This window comes from Aricia agestis, chromosome Z, assembly GCF_905147365.1.
Source record: "Aricia agestis chromosome Z, ilAriAges1.1, whole genome shotgun sequence".
NCBI classification, from domain to species: domain Eukaryota; kingdom Metazoa; phylum Arthropoda; class Insecta; order Lepidoptera; family Lycaenidae; genus Aricia; species Aricia agestis.
In genome coordinates this window covers 39,259,120-39,279,567 of record NC_056428.1, presented here as the reverse complement: position 1 = coordinate 39,279,567, position 20,448 = coordinate 39,259,120, and the positions used below count along the sequence as shown (strand labels likewise).

General features: G+C 35.8%; 1 protein-coding gene across 20 annotated transcripts in view; it reads right to left on the bottom strand.

The window, feature by feature from the left end:
- LOC121739525 (hepatic leukemia factor-like) overlaps positions 1-20,448 on the bottom strand; it is a 239,920-nt gene that overhangs the window by 34,302 nt on the left and 185,170 nt on the right. For 11 of the 20 annotated variants that reach the window (XM_042132033.1, XM_042132026.1, XM_042132030.1 and 8 more), the window contains exon 1: positions 131-372. The exons of 8 other annotated variants lie outside the window; for them this stretch is intronic. In XM_042132033.1, coding sequence (XP_041987967.1) covers positions 131-293 — 163 coding nt within the window. In that variant the 5' untranslated portion in view covers positions 294-372. Of the gene's footprint in view, positions 1-130; positions 373-19,262; positions 19,449-20,448 lie in introns of those variants that run through there. One more of the 20 variants, XM_042132043.1, reaches the window with a different exon arrangement.

Here is a 20,448-nt window from a genome sequence, read left to right as displayed (position 1 = left end):
TGGAGGCGAAGGCCACATCACATTTCGCACCGACCCTGAAGTTTGGTGATAACTCTCGGTACTCGCAGCGCAGTCGGCACACGTCTAGGAAATACACTGACACTTCGTAATATTACACTAGGACACTGACCGTTGACGAAAACGTGCTGCCTCCAAATGTGATATTGGCTCCAGCGGTCCTCGTCCTGGACGTGCGGGTGCTGCAGCTGGGGCAGCGAGGGGAGGGGGGGCGCGGGGGCCATCAGCTGGGGGGCGGCCGGGGGGCCGAGCGGCTGCGGGTGTTGGAACTCCATGATATCCAAGCGCGGCTGCGCTGCACTGATCACATATCGCGGGCGCGCGTCGGGCGCGTACGTGCGGACGCTGCGGCTGGCAGCGCGCGAGTCAGCGCCCGAGCCGCCGCTTTCCCCCTGCTCGCCCCACCGGGGGGGCGACCCCACCAGGGGTACCACCCCACCTGACATAACCCACTCTCGATTGCGCGCGCGCATCATAATCACCCGGTTATTGTATTTGTTGACATTACTTTTTTTTACACAACCTTTGTTTATGTTTGTACGTTACGTAACGTTCCAATCGGAGATTGAATATTCCTAGTGTACATTCATTCAGTAATGAGGAAAACTGTTACAGAATTTATTGTATTATTTTTAATCTCATTGCGTTAAAATTTGATTGTTAATTTACAACTTAGTAGTTTTCCTACTTTTTATTGAAAGTAGAAAAACTAGTACCGTACCTTTTCCTGGCCGAAGTAAAATAGAAAATATCGTAAAGCAGATGTGTTTCCATTTATGCTTAAACTTAGTAATATCACAGTATAGGATAGTAACATAATATTATGTACTTAGTTTAAAATACCTTAGAATGTTAATAAATATTTCAATATTTTTACTGAAATCAGATTAAGAGTAATAAAATATCGTTATATTCGGAACTCGAAAATTGAAAACAGTTGTTATAGTTTCAGTTAAACTTGATTTTCTCTCTGATCTGATTATATTAAAATTATTTTAATTTTAATGACTCTTTTTTTTGGTTTTAAATTATATTTTAAAATAATTTTAAAACAATTGAAAAAAATACTTTGTTAAAAATTTTATACATATTCAAAACGGTATCTCGGAATATAAAATAAATAAGCCAATAACACTAAAAATAAAAACTTTTAACTTCGCCATAAAAATAAAATAAAATATTGGGAAATGAAAGTTACTCGTTGAATTCTTCTGTATGGAGTTTTGGCGAGTCATGCTCCGCTCGAACCAACCATCTTAAATCTTAATGGACATTAAAGATAATTTAATATAATTTATTTCATTAAATATCTATTTCTGGTGTACATTAATGATTATTTTAAATTTATCATGAGAAAATCCTTTCATATATTATTGCGGTGAGAGTTTTTGATGATGTTTCTGAAACAATACTTAACTTTTTAAGAGATATAAAACTAAATACGAATTTAACAAAATATTATATAGAAGTTCCTTAACCCATTTAGACCCAAATGAAACTGAGCCGTGGAAAACATGAAATTTCTTTATTAATTTATAGAAACCAGTAAAATTATTAGGAAAACACAAAAAAACTTTTTTTTTTTAAATTTTAATATAAAAAAAATTGCCGTCCTCAAATGGGGCCAATGGGATCAAACGGTGTGAAAATTTTCGATACATTATTTATGAATTTACCGGGTTTTCACACATTTCTCAAATTGCCTTTGACCTTTTTCATGACGTAATGCTAGCCCACCAGAATAACGCAGTTGTTGGGACAGTTTTTCGGGAAAGTGACCCTTCATGCTGCAGGTTTGGCAGTACAGATACGAGTATGTATTGCTGGTTGCAGGATTCTCCCGCGTGTAAGTATTGACGACCAAATGCCGCCGAAATTGGAGCTGATTCAATCCTTGTTTTTATTACTTTGATTATGCAGCCGCCATGCGTTTGCCACTGCCACATCCAGCATGTGCGTAAACAGTACCTACCAATTACCACCAATTTTTGTTTCGTATAACAGTGCAAGAAAATCGATTGACCAGTTGACTTGACCCCACGCATAGCTTTGATAAAAATGTAGGAAGCTACCATGCACATTATTTCAACAGTAATACATCTGTTTACTTTTCCCAGAAGAAAAACGTTGTAATGGCTTGGTCGGGCCAAGCCCGCATAGACATTATAATCCAGTCGACGTAAAACAAATTCTGATTTAATTGGTCGAAAAGGTAGCCAAACTCGTCGTTTTCTTTTATTCATATCCTTGACGGATACGAGAGGACACATTCTCTGTACTGCCTTGTCCAACAGTATCAGTTGCACAATGGCCAGCTTCTCCATGGAGTAATGAAAAACTGGTAAAGAGATACATTGTTGTGAAGAAAATACGAATAAATATATATTTCCACTGTCATTTTCAATCATGTCAAGTACATAGTATTTATCATAGCTATTGAAAACCCTTTAGTTCATTGATTATACGAAATTGATCGGTGGACAAAAATTGGAATAAATTACATCCAATATGCCCATTGGCCCCAAATAGGGACACTTGTATAAAATTACTCCTAATCTTATAAAGACTAAAGCTTTTCACACTAATATGTTCATTTTTATAGGTTATAGTGTAATGAGCTATTTCAAGTAAAAAATATATATGCCTAAAAGAAAAACTTAAAAATAAAAAATACTAACTTAGCGTCATTTCGGATATTTGAAACAGCTTCAGAAAAATAACTATAAAACACTGTGAACTATATTTAAATTATTTGTACCTTCTAAGAATAAGAAAATACACTTTTAGCAAATTGACACAATAAAAATAAGTTAAAACTTGAATGACAAAAAATTTTAGTAATTTTAAAAGTAACCCCGTTTGGGCACGGCGGGTCTATAAGTTGTTAGACGATTAAAGTACTTACATAAAATGTATTTTTATCTTACTTCAATTTTTTATTTTGATAACTTTTATTTTAAACACAATATTAAGCCAATGTAGGTTTAAAATAGTTCCTAGTTAGTTTTAGCTTGTTTGCTATTGAAAATATGAAAAAACATACATTTATTTGATTTTACTTTCGAAAATAGAATATTAAAATTATATTTGTTAGCTCTTCATTCATCCTTGTTAAGTACAAAAATTATAAGAATAGCAACAAACTATTCGACTAAAACCTATTATTTTACTTACTTTAAAATAGTAAACTTATATAAACTTAGATGCAACAATAAATAGTAATTTTTTTAAAATATTTTATTTTATATTAAGTAATTAGGTACTAAAAGGCGAGGTTTTAAAAATATTGAAGTCATGTATAAAATAATAATGACCAACTAACCGATTTTAGTTATAACCTATTACATTGCAATGTAATAACTAATAAGTAATATCAATGCACTGTTAATATTGTCTTGGCCTAAAAACCTACTGCAGTTCTACCAACGGCTGGTAGAAAGAAGGATCATTCCTTTATTTCAATTAATGTATTCCTAATTAATTTTCTCTTCTGTACATTTATCAATTAATAATAACTCCCAAACCGATTTCGGTGACGGTGGCCGGTTTCATTGAAACCAAGCCAATTACACAGGAGTAATTTTATAGTGCCCAAGTGTGTGCGCAGTATACAAGAGCACTCTCTATTCCTTTCACTCTCACAACCCAGTGGGACGGAAGACAGACACGATTGGCGAGAGATATCTTACTTGTCAGACAATCAGATGATCAGCCTGCATTGTCTTAACCAAACTTGGAATATAATATGTTTCCAACGCGGGAATCGATCTTACGATCTCCGAGTCAAGAGCCACGTTCTAAACCACTGGACCACGGAGGTGCTACATTACATAAACATTATAATTTACCTATGTATAAACATTTTCCGTCCTACCGTTAAGGAGGATTATTTTATTTCATAGTTCCTTAATCAATTTCCCCTCGTGTACAAATGCATAGTATACAATACATTATACAAGTGTACAGGCATGACCTCACAAGTTTAGCAGGTGGGTCAGAACAATAGTGTTGTCGTAGGCCAGATGTTCTGAGTTACCACCAGATTAGAAAATAACAAAGAAATGTTTCGTAAACACGATCACATTAGTAAGTTTTTTAGAAAAGGATGGTGTTTGTTATGAATATTGACGGTCTGGAAAATTTGTAACTAGGTAGCTACAATCTTTTATTTCTTCATTTCTTTCATAATTATTCGTTAACAACCGGCTAATATTTCGAGCTACTACGCTTATAGTAGTTAATTCACCCCTAATATATTGTAGTAAAACCTAACCTTCATTCCATATAGGTACTCAAGAAAAAATAGCTTCATTAAGCTTTGAAAGATTGCCACAGCATTGTCAGTATTACGTCCCCTATTATCATGCATTCATAGCCTAAGGGGTAGCCCATATTTTAAGGGTGTTTAAAAAAGTTTAAACCTTATCCTACACTTCTGCAAAGTTATAACTACTCTTGGTATAATAATATTCTAGATTTAAATAGAAATAAGGACATGGGCTCTTTGCTCTTTTAGCAAACGTATTAAAAAATATGTTTACTTCCTCTTTATTAATCTGTGCTAATCTAAAATTCTTCAGCTAATATCAACTAGTCTACTGATTTATAATACTCTAAGAACACGACAGCCAAGTTCTTTCATCAGTAATTGCAAGAAAGTTTGAGAACTTAGCTTCCTGATTGTCTAAATATGAAAGTTACAAAGCCTACGGTCTTTTCTCAGTAATTATTACTTTTAAATGGTCTTGAATGATTTATTCTTCCACTTGACTTACGATATTTTGACGCGGGAGGCCATTCTTTGGCACGAATGGGCCGGCTCGATTGGAGATATACCACGTGCTCACAGAAAACCAGCGTGAAACAGCGCTTGCGCTGTGTTTCGCCGAGTGAGTGAGTTTACCGGAGGCCCAATCCTCTACCCTTTTCCCTTCCTTCCATCCCCTATTTCCTTCCCTGCCCTTCCCTATTCCCTTCCCTGCCCTCCCCTATTACCCTATTCCCTCTTAAAAGGCCGGCAACGCACCAGCAGCTCTTCTGATGCTGCGAGTGACCATGGGCGACGAAAGTTGCTTTCCATCATGTGACCCGTTTGCTCGTTTGCCCCCTTATTTCATTAAAAAAAAATCACACACTTCATCCCGCGGTAACCATTTTTCCATAATACCCAGGACCCGATCTAGCTATTTAGCCGCTCCGGGCCAATCATTTTCTCCGCTCTTTACATACAGAAAACCATACAATTCATGAGCTAGTTTTGTGCGCCAGCTCCTTTATATTGATACTAGAAATATTTTTTTTGGCAAAACAACATTTGCCGGGTCAGCTAGTTATACGTCTACAATCATAAATTCATAACCGCGCGCATCTAGCTGCATGAAAGTTGTCCAACTAAAATATATTCGAGTCGGAATAAAAGCAGCCGAAAAAATAAGTTTCACTTTCGACGTGCGGGCGGCGGGGGGAGGGGGGGGGGGGGGTCTCGGCCATCGCAGCCTCTTAGCACAAAAAACTGCTTTTCCTTTCTCAAAATCGTGGCCGCTTTCACCGCGAGTTTGTAAGCAAAACGGATCGAATGACTGTGGCGTATCCTATTTACCGATTTGGTTTGGCGGAATTGTAACGTTCGTTTAAAAAAGTATAAGAATGAGATTTTAAACGAATAAAAAAATATTTTTTGTTGGTAGAACAATATGAAGAAGATCTCTCGATTAAGCTAGCCCCTAGACCTACAAATAATATTGAACAATATTTTATTGAACAACTTATTTGTCAATAATATTGAAAGGCTATTAATTAATATGCTTAGCCCCAATTTCACCAACGTCTGTTAGTGTTAACAGCTTGTTAAAATGTAATGTCTTCTCTTTCATTCATATGAAAATCAAAGGAGGTAACGTCATACTAATTCCGGCGTTAACTTTAACAGTCGTTGATGAAATTGGGGCTTGGGCTTCAATATTAATTATTCCACGATAAAATTGATTGTCTAGGGTCCCGCTAACTGATCGATAAAATAATATATGTATTAATTTGGCTTTTCTGGGGTTTTCGTAAAGTTATTTAACCTTTGTATTTGTAGTAGAAAGCCTGAAATTTAATTACTACGTGGCTGCAACGTATTTACCAAGTGACTGATAAGTACTGCACTTTTACATCATATAAAAGAACTAGATAACACTCTTGAAACTGTCGACTAGCTTTAGTAAGACGAATCTTACAGGAGGATCTCAAATGCATACAAATTTAGAAATGCAGCTACGCGTCACGTTGCGGTCTGAATTGGCCCTTAGAAACACTAACGCCTGTTTTGTCGCAAGCAACACGGGTATCGATCAAACCACGTGTATAGTATTTTATACGCTGAAATCTTAGAAGTATGTCACGCGGCAGGTGACAGACTTAAGATTAAAGAAGGCTTCAGTGTGGACCAGAACATACGAAGTGTGTCAGTGAAAGTCCTGATGCTGAACAGGATCTTCGTCTATTTCGTTATCCATACTTCCATACAAATCTATACTATAAATGTGAAAGCGTAGAACCTGTTCTTTTCGCGCCTAGGATACCTTGAGTCCTGATAAAGGACATAATATGATACTTTTTATCCTTGAAAAATGTACGGTTCCTGCGTGATAAACGAGTTCTGGCGCAACGGAGTTGCGGGCGTCATCTAGTATTATGATTATAGCGGTCTTTAAGTTGCAGCGAGATGTTGTTGATGTCAAATATTTTACTGGAATTGGAAACTTCTGCAGCATAGGTCAACCGCCAGTGTTAAGATTTTCACCGATGACTCGTTGAAAACTAAACACAAATAGCTTAAGTCCAATCAACGTTTTTCCCGATGGATTTAAAAGTAGGCTGTGTCTGGTGAAGGCACCATGGGCGTACCGATTACCCTGTGGATCTGGTTGACATCCCTACTAAGTATATTATCTAATACTTTATCTATAAAAATTAAGAAAACGAATTTTTGCCATTCTTTTGCAATACAATATTTTTACAACTAAAAATTATTAATTTTTTATTCTTTATAAACACCTAGCGTATGAAAAATCTGATTTGCCCCCCCCCTGGCGCAGAACTTGGGTAATTTGCCCCCATGGCCCAGAACCAGGGTAAGCCCATGTCCTTCACCATGGTTTATAATAATATGTGAGCTAAGTTTATTTAAATCGGTACATCATAGTTTTGATATAATAAATAAATAAAAAACTATTTCTGAATAGATTTAAAACAAATACTTTCAGAACGTCGTTTCTACTGGTGCCTACCACCGGTTCGGGAACTAATCCGGTGAGAAGTACCGGCGTAAGAAACTCGCACAGGGTCACTTTTTAACACACGAAGAAACGCTTGCTGTATTTCAGAATAGGTAAAGTAAATCATGAGAAAATCGAAATACAAACATACACCAAAAATCACCCTGCTTTTTGGCTTTACTGTGAACGGGTATATATACGAGTCAAAAAACTTCATACATAACTCGAATCGTGTTTCGAACTATAGTCGTGACTTAAATGTACCAGGAGCGACGAAGTGGAGTGTTTTGAAAGTGGTCAGCGCAACCTGACAAACTCGATATTTTGGGCCGGGCTTTCTCCACGCTCCTTCAATCTTTCGACCGATTTAAAAGTAGCTGCGTGAAATATGACATTGCTACAATCTTAACTTATATTTTCAAAGAGGAATCATCAAAAAAGGTGGTTCTGATTGTTATTATACTTATAAACTTTTCTCTTCAATCACTCTAATTAAAGAAAACCGCATCAAAATCCGATGCATAGTTTTAAAGATTAAAGGGAACAAAGGACATGAGGGCAGAAAAAGCGACTTTGTTTTATATTAAGTAGTGATTCTAGAATTTAAAATTTTGAAATAAGTATTATTAAAATTTTCATTGTACCAGAAATATGCTTAATTATCGAGCGTGTAATACTAGATGTTTTCTCCACTATGTTGCGTCAAACTTCCTTTACCGGGGACATATTCGGGAACCGTACATTTTCCTAATAACTATCCTATGTCCTTTAATTATTTAAGTACCTGGATGACCGAGCTTTGCTCGGTATAGCAAATACTCATTGACTTCGTTTTATTTCATAATTGGAATCTCGGAATCGGCTCCAACGATTTTCATGAAATTTAGTATATAGGGGGTTTCAGGGGCGATAAATCGATCTAGGTAGGAATCATTTTCAGAAAATGTCTTTTTATTCGTGTTTTATCGATAATCGATAAACTGAAAAATATTACTTCAGGTACTTAGCACGGGGCCGGACTGACGTGGTGTGAAGCGTCCATAGATATTATATTATTTATTATATTGCCCAACGTGCAGATGCCCTATTACATTATCGTCAAAGTGACACTGCAGGGTATATTTAAAAAAAAAATCACACGCTATTACATAACAGGAGACATCACAAATTCCAATATTAATTTGGCTGTAGCTTAGTAGTCAAAATTATTACGTACATTCCCGTTCTATTCTTCGACTTTCGTTTACTGCAACTTTGTCCTGTATGGGAATTGGGGAGGGAATCTGGAATTCTTCCTACTCCTCCTATTTTCTTCTGATTAATTCTGTTGCGGGTCCCAAGACAGTTTTAGCATGTCCCTCGGGCTCCCTGAGATCGTATCAAACGGTTTTCGTGGTTGGACACCGCTGTCGATTCTGGCGACACAGGAGATAGGTACAGTGGTGGAATGTGTGGTGGACAACCTAACCTAAGCCAGTTTAAAAAAAAGGAGACATCTTAAAATTGTTATCAAATTAAATAATTTAAAATAAAAAGTGGCTAAAGTCGAAAGTAACTTTTTCCTTAATAGCTCTTAGCTGAGGTCTTTTTCGCTTAAAAGTCAACGCCTAGCTTTCTAGTTTAACCTTTACTCTATGATCCTTGAGTAAAATCTGTATATTAATCCACCCGGAACACAGAAACTATGGTCCAAGACACTAAAAGAGTCAGCAGACAGAGACACACCTTCAAAATATTAATATAACATTGACATTTTTTGTGACTTGTGAAATTAAGTTGTAAATCGTATAAGCGCCATCTAGCGCCGAACGGAAGAAGTTATCTGAAAGGTCATTAAAGTTGCGTAATTTTTTCACCGACTTCCAAAAAAGAGGCAGTTAATTGTTCTAGATATGTTGTAACTATAACCATAACTTTAACTTTACCACGCCTCTGGTGCAACCCACCCTTAGTATCAATTTTTTGGTAACTTATTTTGCGAGTGTTCTTTTATTATTATGTTATTCAAGCATATTCTTTATTGATTACACAGAAGAAAGTTTATACTTATTTTAAAAATTGAAAACTATGCCTAATATCTTTATTCTACATAAAAATAATAATAATATAGTTAGATTAAAAAGAATAAGATGTTGCATTTCGATATAATAGCTGACAGCTCTAGAATAAATTATGACTACACCTCTTATAATGCCATTGTCTTATTAAAATAGATGATGATCGTTTAAAAAGTATCTCTTTTCGCACTTTATAAGAATAATCATAGAAACGTGAGAAAAAATATATAGGTAGCTCTGTTGAAACAGACATAATGGAAATGCACATACTTATATTATCTTTATATATAAAAATGGATTTTCAAATGTGTTAGTCGCGCTAAAACTCGAAAACGGCTGAATGGAATGGGCTGATTTTAGTCTTAAAATATTCGTTTAAGTCCAGGGAAGGTTTTAAAGTGACACGAAGTTCACCGGGACAGCTAGTAATTTATAGATTATGGAAAATGAGCAAGTGGATTGCCTGATAGAAATCTACACAACCAGCAAAGTATATATGCAGCAGTAAAGGCTTTTAGACATTAGAAGAAACTATAATCCGGCTACGTGAAAAATGGAAAATGTATTATTACTATTTTATATTATTGACACCTCATTTGTTATACTCGGGCCAGTAATTTTGCCGCTACTAGGGCACATAATAATACATACAGTACCTGGATGACCGAGCTTTGCTTGGTATAGCAAATACTCATTGACTTCGAGTTACTTAATAACGCCATCTGCTGGTCGTTAAAACAATTAGTTGCTCACAAAATAGTATTATTATTCGTCAGGAAGAGTATAATTTTTCAGTTTATCGATTATCGATAAAACACGAATAAAAAGAAATTTTCTGAAAATGATTCCTAGCTAGATCGATTTATCGTATATATATTGTAGATATAAGATACATAGGTACTTGACGATCTCTGGGCTCTGTGGCTCACTTGGTGGGCTGTTGGTAGCTCAATCCGGGGGTCGCGGGTTCGAATCCCGCCGACGGAACAAAAAGTTTTCAATGTTTTTGGTTCATGGATGTGTTGTTCGGAAGAGATTTAAGCCGGAAAATGGTATGAACTTAACAGATCTGTATAATATCACTGTTCGTAGGTTAAAGCACAAATCAATAGGCGTTATAGTTTTTCCGTCAAGTGTACCACAATTAAGTGCTCAGGCTGTGGGATATACCCCTAGTATATCACCTAGTATATTATATCGCATCGCTGGCCCTGATTATATTCCATTTCCATTCATAACACATAATAAAATTATTACAAAATATGCAAAAGGTTATGTGTGTTCGTTATTTTTTATGCAAAAAGTACTGATTAACACAGTATGCAGTACGTATGCACAATCACATAAGCAATTAGAAACGATCATGCCCCTTTACGAATTTGCGATCGCCTACATTTTTCCACCATGTACGAACGTGGAGAATTCTCTATGAAATATGTTTTTGCGGAATATTGCTATAAATGGCTGTTGGCTTGTAAAAAATATAATATTATAAGAAATGGCGCAGGATAAAATATTTCCGGGATACGCGTAAATTAGATATTTAACAGACAAATTAACCACAAAAATAGACTTTGATCCTTCACGTGGTCTACTTCTTACCTGTGCCAAATAACAAAAAAATTGCTCCAGTAGTTCGCGAGATAAGCCCTTTCGAATAATTTCTCCCCGTTTTCCCAAATTTTCCTCTATTTCTTCGCTCCTATAGTCTCAGCGTAATAAATATAGCCTATAGCCTTTCTCGATAAATAGGCTATCTAACACTGAAATAATTTTTCAAATCGGACTAGTAGTTCCTGAGATTAGCCCGTTTAAACAAACAAACTCTTCCGCTTTATAATATTAAGTATAGATTTTTACGACGCTTTATAATAATAGTATGGATAGGATAGTAGGATTTCCAAATGTCAGCAAGTCGTCAAGCAGAGTTAGCTTGTTAAACAAATTATAAAAACTCTGAGCACTCGTTAACTGTTCGATCCGCTTTATAATTGGCATAACTTTTGTTTTATGCAGAAAAGAAACGGCCATTAACTTTTTACCTGACAGCGAAGGCAAAAGGAAAGTAATGGTTTAGGCAGTATGTAATAAATAAATAAATAATAATATCTATGGACGCTTCACACCACGTCAGTCTGGCCCCGTGCTAAGTACCTGAAGGACTTGTGTTACGGGTACCAGACAACGGAAATATATTTAATACTTTTATACTATACATAATATAGTATTTAAGATTTTTATTATTATACACATATTTAATACACATCCATGAACCAAAAACTTTGAAAACTTTTTGTTCCGTCGGCGGGATTCGAACCCGCGACCCCCGGATTGAGCTACCAACAGCCCACCAACTGAGCCACGGGGATAGTAATTTTTATTCATAACTAGCTGTCCCGGTGAACTTCGTGTTACCTACTTTAAAACCTTCCCTGGACTTCTACAAATATTTTAAGACTAAAATTAGCCCAATCCGTTCAGCCGTTTTCGAGTTTTAGCGTTACTAACACTATTGAAAATCCATTTTTATATATATAGCTATATGTAGATGTGTTATCATCGGTCAGTCAAGGTTTGGTTACTATTCAAATACTAAAAAAACTGCCTTAAAGATTATAATATTATTATACCATGCAGAAAAACGACGCGAACCCTCCAAAGCTCGGTTTTTAACTGGACACAAAAAAAAAAAAACTAGTGATAAACATTCCAAAACACCGCTATAGAAAACCTTTTTATTATGGCGTTAATAATACTATGACGCAGGCAGCATCGACCTTCTGTCTCTAGATCCACATGACTATTTAATTTAATAAAGAAAATAACAGGTAGTTGTATCAATTTATTCTTCTATGCGAGCAAATTACAGATTTTTGCATCGTAATTAGGTAAGGTGACGTATATTATTACATAGGTATTTTATAATAATATGTCCGATATTATACTGAAGTTGTCCGTTACTTGGTTCGACATTTTTCCGTAGTAAAAACGATGTCCTTTGCTGGGATTAAAAATAATAAATATATAGCAAATTCTGTGGTTATCAATCGGTTGATCGGTCGTTTGCAGATTTTCAGACCCGCAGGGTAAGCGCACAAAATTGCGTCCAGAACAGTCCAGCCTTTTCGGAGGAGCCCCGTTAGACAAAGTATATTTCGTTAAAAACGATGACGAAATTCGTTATCAAAATGTATGCGGTTTGAAATTAGTCATCGCTAAATGACATTTCGCTTGCGAAGACAAATGTCAAAAACCCATACATTTTGATAACGAATTTTATCATCGTTTTTAACGAAAGGGGTTTTGGCTACGGCCTCTGTATGTTTAGCCCAAGCCCCAGGATTTTAGTGTAGCAGGTCTGACATCCATATTAATATTGTAGTTATGCGAAGCTAAGTCCGTAGTCTTCAATTTTCTGTAATTACTAAACCAATTTTAATAAAATTTGTTATATTATACCAGTCATCAGTCATGGTATATACCAGATAGTATATACCATGACTGATGACATGATAGGTATCTACTATCTATATAATATACTACCTAATACTTCGAATCCCGGAAAACATCTAGTAAGCAATAAAAGTTTTTAATATTCACGTCGTTTAAAGAATGACTTTGCATTTTGAATCAATGCATTTCATTTAACAAGACATTCCGATCATTTTACATTAATTGTTTTACTTATTTCTATCATTCTAGAATCTAGAATAATTATAGCGCCCTATTTAGCTCGACACGTCATTGTCAGTGCAGGACACCCGTGGCTTCTGTACACCACGGGTGTCCTGCACTGTTGTCCTCTGACAATGACACAACGTCTGTACTACAGGTGTATTTGAGAACTTAGTATTTAAAATTAGCAATCTATGCCTAAGGGTGAATTCAGACCGTAACGTGTAGATGCATTTCTTTTGTAGTGATTTAACCATAAAGTTAATATACCTAGCGGAATAGAGAAACAAAGGCCTGAGCAAGAGAGATGTCACTATCAGTGTGTAAAAAGAGACGTGATATCATCAGCAGCACTCTTTTTTTGACGTCCAGTCGGCACGTGCCGCACGTTGACAATTTAATCTCATAGAAATCATGTTCAATCATGCTTGTGTAAGTGTATACGTACACATATTTTTCACACAGATGAAAACCAATTTCGGTTCCGTTTGACAGCCCGAGATTGTTGCTCTATTCCGCTAGGTATATTAACTTTATGGATTTAACAGATTTCAATTGGGTGAGACGTCTTGCAAATCTGTCAAATCCATACAAATTTGGAAATGTAATCTATGCGTCGCGTAGCGGTCTGAATTGGCCCTTAGAGATTATCCTGAAAGTATTTACTAGTTTTAATGTGCCAAAATATAAATTTTCATTACCGATGTGATGAGTGACGCCAGTTTTGCAACTACGCGAAGACAATTTCATACTCAAGCAAAAATCCCTTTGAAAGCCTTTAATTACGATTTTTATTTTAAAACAAACTGTCTTGGGACCTCCATCGAAATTAATCAGAAGAAAATAGGAGGAGTAAGAAGAATTCCAATATGTGAGATTATCTGCATCTATGTGTTATAAATCTATTACAACGGTCGTGCGAGGGAGCCTGAAGTGAGTAATTTTTTCCTGTCATTACGACCCTATAACAAATACTTCCTAGAACTAGATTTATTGATTTGAGTTAGATAACAAGAGGGATCTTTAGCATAAACTGCTAGCAACACAATACTAAATTATATGTGTTTCAAATTAATTTAATTTTCTCAAGTATAGTAAAAGCGCCATCTAGGAGTGAGTTAGTGAACTTCGTATATAAAATTAACAAGTTGCAGTTATTTAATTTTATAAATTAATTTAATAATAATAAAACCCACACCAGTTTCGGTGACGGTGGTCAGTTTTATTGAAACCAATCCAGTTACGCAGGAGTAATTTTATAGTGCCCAAGTGTGTGCGAGTACACAACAGCACACTCTATTCCTTTACAGTTTACTCTCATAACACCGACACGACTGGCGAGAGATCAGGCGCAGGAGCAATACTCACTTTTTACATGCCCATCTGACGCATGGATCATCTTACTTATCAGACAATCAGGTGATTAGAATGCATTGTCCTAACCAAACTTGGAAATAACATGTTTCCAACGCGGGAATCGAATCCACGACCGAGTCAAGAGCCACGCTTTAAACCACTGGACCACGGAGGCAAAGAGGTAATTTATGTGCGTTGGTGTTAAAAGTATTTTTTAGGTTTCTCTATAGTCTTTCCACAGATGAGCAAGAGAAGTGGCGGGGCAAGAGCTAAGTTTGATGTGGGCAATATAATATAATATTTTGGGAGGCCCCCTGATTGATGGCGTAAGCCGTAAGGAAAAATTTTGTTAAGAGAAAGAATTTTTTGATACTCAAACTTGTATTTGTTATTTTTTTATTTAAAACATTGTAGTATCAAAACTAATTATTAATCCGTAAAAAATCCCAAGGGGCGCGAGGCCCCTTGGACCGCGTGCCCTGGGCAGTGGGCGGTGGCCCACGTCGCCCACGCCTTACGCCGCCTCTGGGTGTACTCGGATCTCTTACCTATAAAATAATACAACTCACATTAAATACGTGTAAATTTATTTTAATATTAATGTTCTTAGTAAAATCATCACAAAACACTATTAATTTAAACATTATTATATTGTCCCTTGTATCATTGTTTTGGTCGAAATTTAAGTTTCTGTTTAAGTACATAATATAAAATCAAAAAGGCTTGAATCACGGAATATAATATTATACGAGTACTATATACTAAGACCGTTTGTGGAGTCTTTTTTGTAGCAACAAGTAAACATTTTCAATAGCTATGTCCACACTATGCAATTTCATTTTTAATTTTCGTCTCTGCCTATCTTTTTATTCAACTTTCGTTTGGCATATTCAATAATTGAATGCGTCAAAATCCAACTGCGGTGGAAAAAAAGTGTCATAGCGTCGCGGGCATGCCTCACGTGCGATGTTGACTGCGCTATAACGCATGCCCTTGATGAACAAATAAAGGCACAGTGTGGACAAAGCTTAGGCCCGTCACAGACTTAGCTATAATATATATTAATATTTTTATAGCTAGGCATATTACTATATACGAGTATTTTCTATACTAATTTTCGCGTGACCGCATACTCAGCTATAATATATATTTCTGGTAGCTAATATAATATATATTATAGTACGGTATATTAATATATATTATAGCTAAGTCTGTGACGGGCTTCATGTTTTATTGTTAAGTATATTTTTTTTAAAAAAATTGTACCTACCTAATTTTTAAACTAGTATATTTTTATTTAGTTTTACTGAGTTAGATTTAAATTCAATTCCGTTGTGTATGGTTGTAGGACATTTTACCATGTAAAAGTACAAGGCCTGTCTTTATAAAGTAAGATTTGCCATGACGAATATAAAGATGCATTTACATAAGTGTATGTATCGGCGATTTTCAATTTTGCATGTGGTACGAAGGTGTGTCTTCAGACTACTGAGCCGATTTTGATGAAAAATTTGAAGCCCGGGAAATTTGTATTTGGCACTTTGAATTTGTTGCGCAAACTACAGACGGATTTGCGGGCAATAAAATAACTGACTTCATATTAGGATAATGCAATGTTTTCACGCTAGATGGCGATATAAGCAGTACGAAAAGTTTTGTTTGACGTTTGACAACGTTTCTGTCAATATTTTGATATTTAAACCATAAAGTTAATATACCTAGCGGAATAGAGCAACAATCTCGAGCTGTCAAACGAAATCGAAATTGGTTTTCATCTGTGTGAAAAATATGTGTACGTATATACTTATACAAGCATGATTGAACATGAATTCTATGAGATCAAATTGTCAACGTGCGGCACGTGCCGACTGGACGTCAAAAAAAATTTGCTGTCATGTATCACACGTCTCTTTTTACCACGCAGTGTTACTGATAGTGACATCTCGCTTGCTGGCCTTTATTTCCTGTATGGGCTAGAAGCTCCCTCTGCTCCGACCATTGTGTAATAATATTATAAAGAGCCTCGAATTTGAAATATGTCGAGCGAAGTAGCGGTACCATACTTACTAATATTATAAACGCAAAAGTGTGTCTGTCTGTCTGTTACCGCTTCACATCCAAATCGCTGAACCGATTTGGCTGATTTTTGGTATGAAGATACTTTGAGTCCATAGGATACTTTTAATCCCGGAAAAATGTACGGTCCCGCGCAATAAACGAATATTTGCGCAACGCGACGTAGTTACGTAACGTAACGTCTAGTTTTTTTTATATAATAAGAGGCATAAAAATCAAATGAATCATAACAATGGATTTTCATATTATTGTTTACGATTAGCAAACGAAAACAATATTGTTTTACCTTTTTAATTAGATCAGAGGGATAAGTAAGTAAATAAAATAAATTATATATTATAATCATCATCATCTTGTATAAGACTGACTCACTGGATACTTAATAATATACAAGATTAAATATGCAAACAGACGACATATATCCAACTATTATGTTTAAAGAACATAATGGTATCATTAATGGTTAATTGTATTAATAGACATCTTAAGCATAGGTATAATATTAGGTGCTGATTTTTGTGGTAAATTAAAAAATAGATTATGGCCATAAGATCCATACTGATATTATAAATGCGAGTGTGTCTATCATTCTGTTTGTAAATTGTAACCTCTTCACGCCCAAACCGCTGAACTGATTTTGCTGAAATTTGGTATATTTTTAATCTGTTAGCGCTTCACACATTTCGGTGTCGGCACCCCGACTTCAAAAAAGGAGGTTATCAATAATTGGACCCATATTATGTATGTAATATTTCCAAAATTGTCCAGTTATAGGGGTATAGTTTTACGTTAGTTTCTATCAGCGTCTGAACAAATTTCAAAAGTGTATACGTATGTATGTACTTATGTTTTTAGGTTTGTGTTCGCATATCTATGGAACTACGAGTCCGATTTTATTCTTTTCTTGTTGTACTAAGTATTGTTCAACTCAGGGAGTACTGCAAGTTTAATTAAAATCGGTTCAGTAGTTTTTGAGATAGAGAATTTATTTTTAATTACGTACAATTTTGAAGTCAGTTATTTTTCATATACGGTATATCTAGTATAGTATTTATGTATAATAATTGCATTATGTACTCGTGTATCATGGGTAATGATATTCGCGTGAACAGTAATCATTAACAAATCATCATTATGCATTTGAAGTAGGTATTATTTGAATGGTAGTTTTACTTTTTTACCCCAGTACGTTGAAGCTAAATGGAAGGGTTATGACTTTCACAGAGTTTGTATGGGTTGTGTCCTCGTAGCGGCTAAACCAGGTCCGATTTTTAACCAACTTCAAAAAAGGAGGTTATCAATTCGACCCGTATCACGTATGTATCTAATATTTCCTGAGCTGCCCAGTTTTCTTATGTTATGTTAGTCTATATCACTGAACAAATGTACCTTTCAAAAGTGTATGTATGTATGTTTTTAAGTTTGTGTTCGCATATCTCGGGAACTACAAGTCTGATTTATGTGATTCTTTTTTTGTTGTACTAAATATTGTTCAACTTAGGGAACACTACAAGTTTCATCAAAATCGGTTCAGTAGTTTTGCATATAGGAAATTTTTATTCTTAATTATTTACGTACAATTTTGAAGTCGGTTTTATCTTTATAAACTGCTATTATAAAAAATGGGGTGTCAATTAATGCCGTAGCAGCAAGGCAAACAGAAATACAGACATTTACTTATTATAAGCACATTAAAAGTGTGGCTTAAACACTTTACAATAAAAGCTGCATAAAAAATTGCTTTCTTCCACACAAGAGAATTGGTACAAATCTGTGAGAAGACAATAATATCACGAACAGCTAAGTGAGTTCATTTTAATTGTATTTACAACCTACATACAGTTAAAATAATATCTTTGTCTTCCTAATATACCTAAAATATAGGTAGCAAAACTGTTACTTTTTATTAGCTTTTGTTTAAATTGATATGTGTAGGTATGTATGCGAAGTACGATCGAGGAAGTTCATTCCTATGCAATTGACAGACCAACGTTATTTGCTCGAATATGTCAATTCAATGTTAATTGTGATCTGTCAGCTGGGTTTGACGTAACGCGACCAAACTACTTAGGATCTCCGATTTGCATATGAATCAACTTATCTGATGGTACATTATTAGTTACTTAGTTACTAGATCTATGCACAAACTGTTTTTTTGTACAAATAACCACTCATACTAAAGCACACAGAAAATTTTCAGTAACAAGCAGAAAATTTTCAGGAACCTATTCCGGTTATTAATTTTTTTTCAAAATACTGCCCACGGATTTTTCTGATAACACACAATCTTTACACACATCTTACCTTGTTTCAAAGTTGAGACATTTGTTATGATTACTATTTTTATTATCAACAATTAAACTGCTAACTTGAATATCCTAAATGCAATTTTTCGTACAAACCTGAAAGTTCTTCTGATAACCGATTCTTCTTGTGTTACACACCGAACAGCCTACATAAGCACCTTACCGTCACTCATTTCTTATGCACATTGCAAACAGTTTATAATATCAACATGCGAACTATTTTGTATAATATATCCAATGCATTTTTGTCATAACACACCTATTCTTCTGATAACACACCGAACTTTACATTGTTTCTGACATATCGAGCAGGCATAGTCATCTTACCTGCACTCAGACATTATGCACATCGCGAACAAGTTATATTATCTATAGTACCTTTATATTATATCGGCATTACAAACACCTATTCTTCTGATAACACACCGAACTTTACATTGCTTCGGACTCCGAGCAGCCATAATCATCATAGCTCTCAGACATTTTTATCACATCAATGTTTATCAACATACCTTGTCGCGGGCACTTTGGGGGCGGCGGGAGGAAGCAACAGTCAGGCGGGCCGGCGGAATCGATGCCCATGTCTATATACCCGTGGCGGTCGAGTCTTCGCGGCCACCATCCGGTTCCTTCAGTCAGCTCAATGATGATCACGAATTCAATGGATACCAGTAACACGACCGGCGTCTAAGCAGCGCGAAGTCTGTTTGAGCGGCGCGGCGGATTCACGTGGCGTTAACCGTGAGCGGACACGTGCCTTCGCAACGTGTGGCACCCTAAACTTCGGGATTGGCGTCAAGTTGAGCCAACCGGGAGAGGAAGGGCTGTGGCAATCCTGGTGTTGCCGGGAATAGTTAGACTAGGGAAAATGAGCTCTAAAATTCCGATAATAGGTCGGTATCTCGCTTGATACTTTGGGCAATAAATTTATAATTAGAGCATGTTTTTTTTAAGATGTTCGTTGTTTTCAGCAATCATTAAGATATTTATAAGCCATCAAAGTGTTGCGAGAATCTCCATTTCGTAAACCTCCTCTTTGTTAATTCCTTTTTGCGTCACGCTATATTTCGGGATTTTCTTCAAATTTCTAGGAGACAAAAGAGCTATGGAATCGCCTGATAATACCTCTCGCCTAATTGTTTGAGCAGCACAAACTGGGAACGAAATGATTGATTTTTGACCGTTCGTAAATCCGTTTTGTGTCTAATTTATCCTCCAAACGACGGACGAACTAACTCCCTCCGACGTCCTTTACCAAGACCGAGGTCATAGACGCATCTACTGATGAGAAGCCAAAATATTACAGTTTAAGATTTAGCAACGAGCAGGCAGATAGCCTGATACCTACCGCCACCCATGTTATATAATAATATATTACATTCATTATATTGTACTAGCGGCCTGCCCCGGCTCCGCCCGTGGTACATACTATAGCCTTAGATAGCACTCATAATATCAAAGAGATCTTAGCTATACATTGGTGAATTTTTGAATTTGGTCCAGTATAATAAATATTGTTTTATTTCCGAATAGATTTGTAACAAATACTTTCAGAACGTCGATGCTAATGGTGCCTACCACCGGTTCGGGTACTATCCCGGCGAGAAGAACCTTAGTAGTTCCTGAGATTATTGCGTTTAAACAAACAAACTTTTCAGCTTTATCATATTAGTATATAAATGTACTGAAGGGTACATT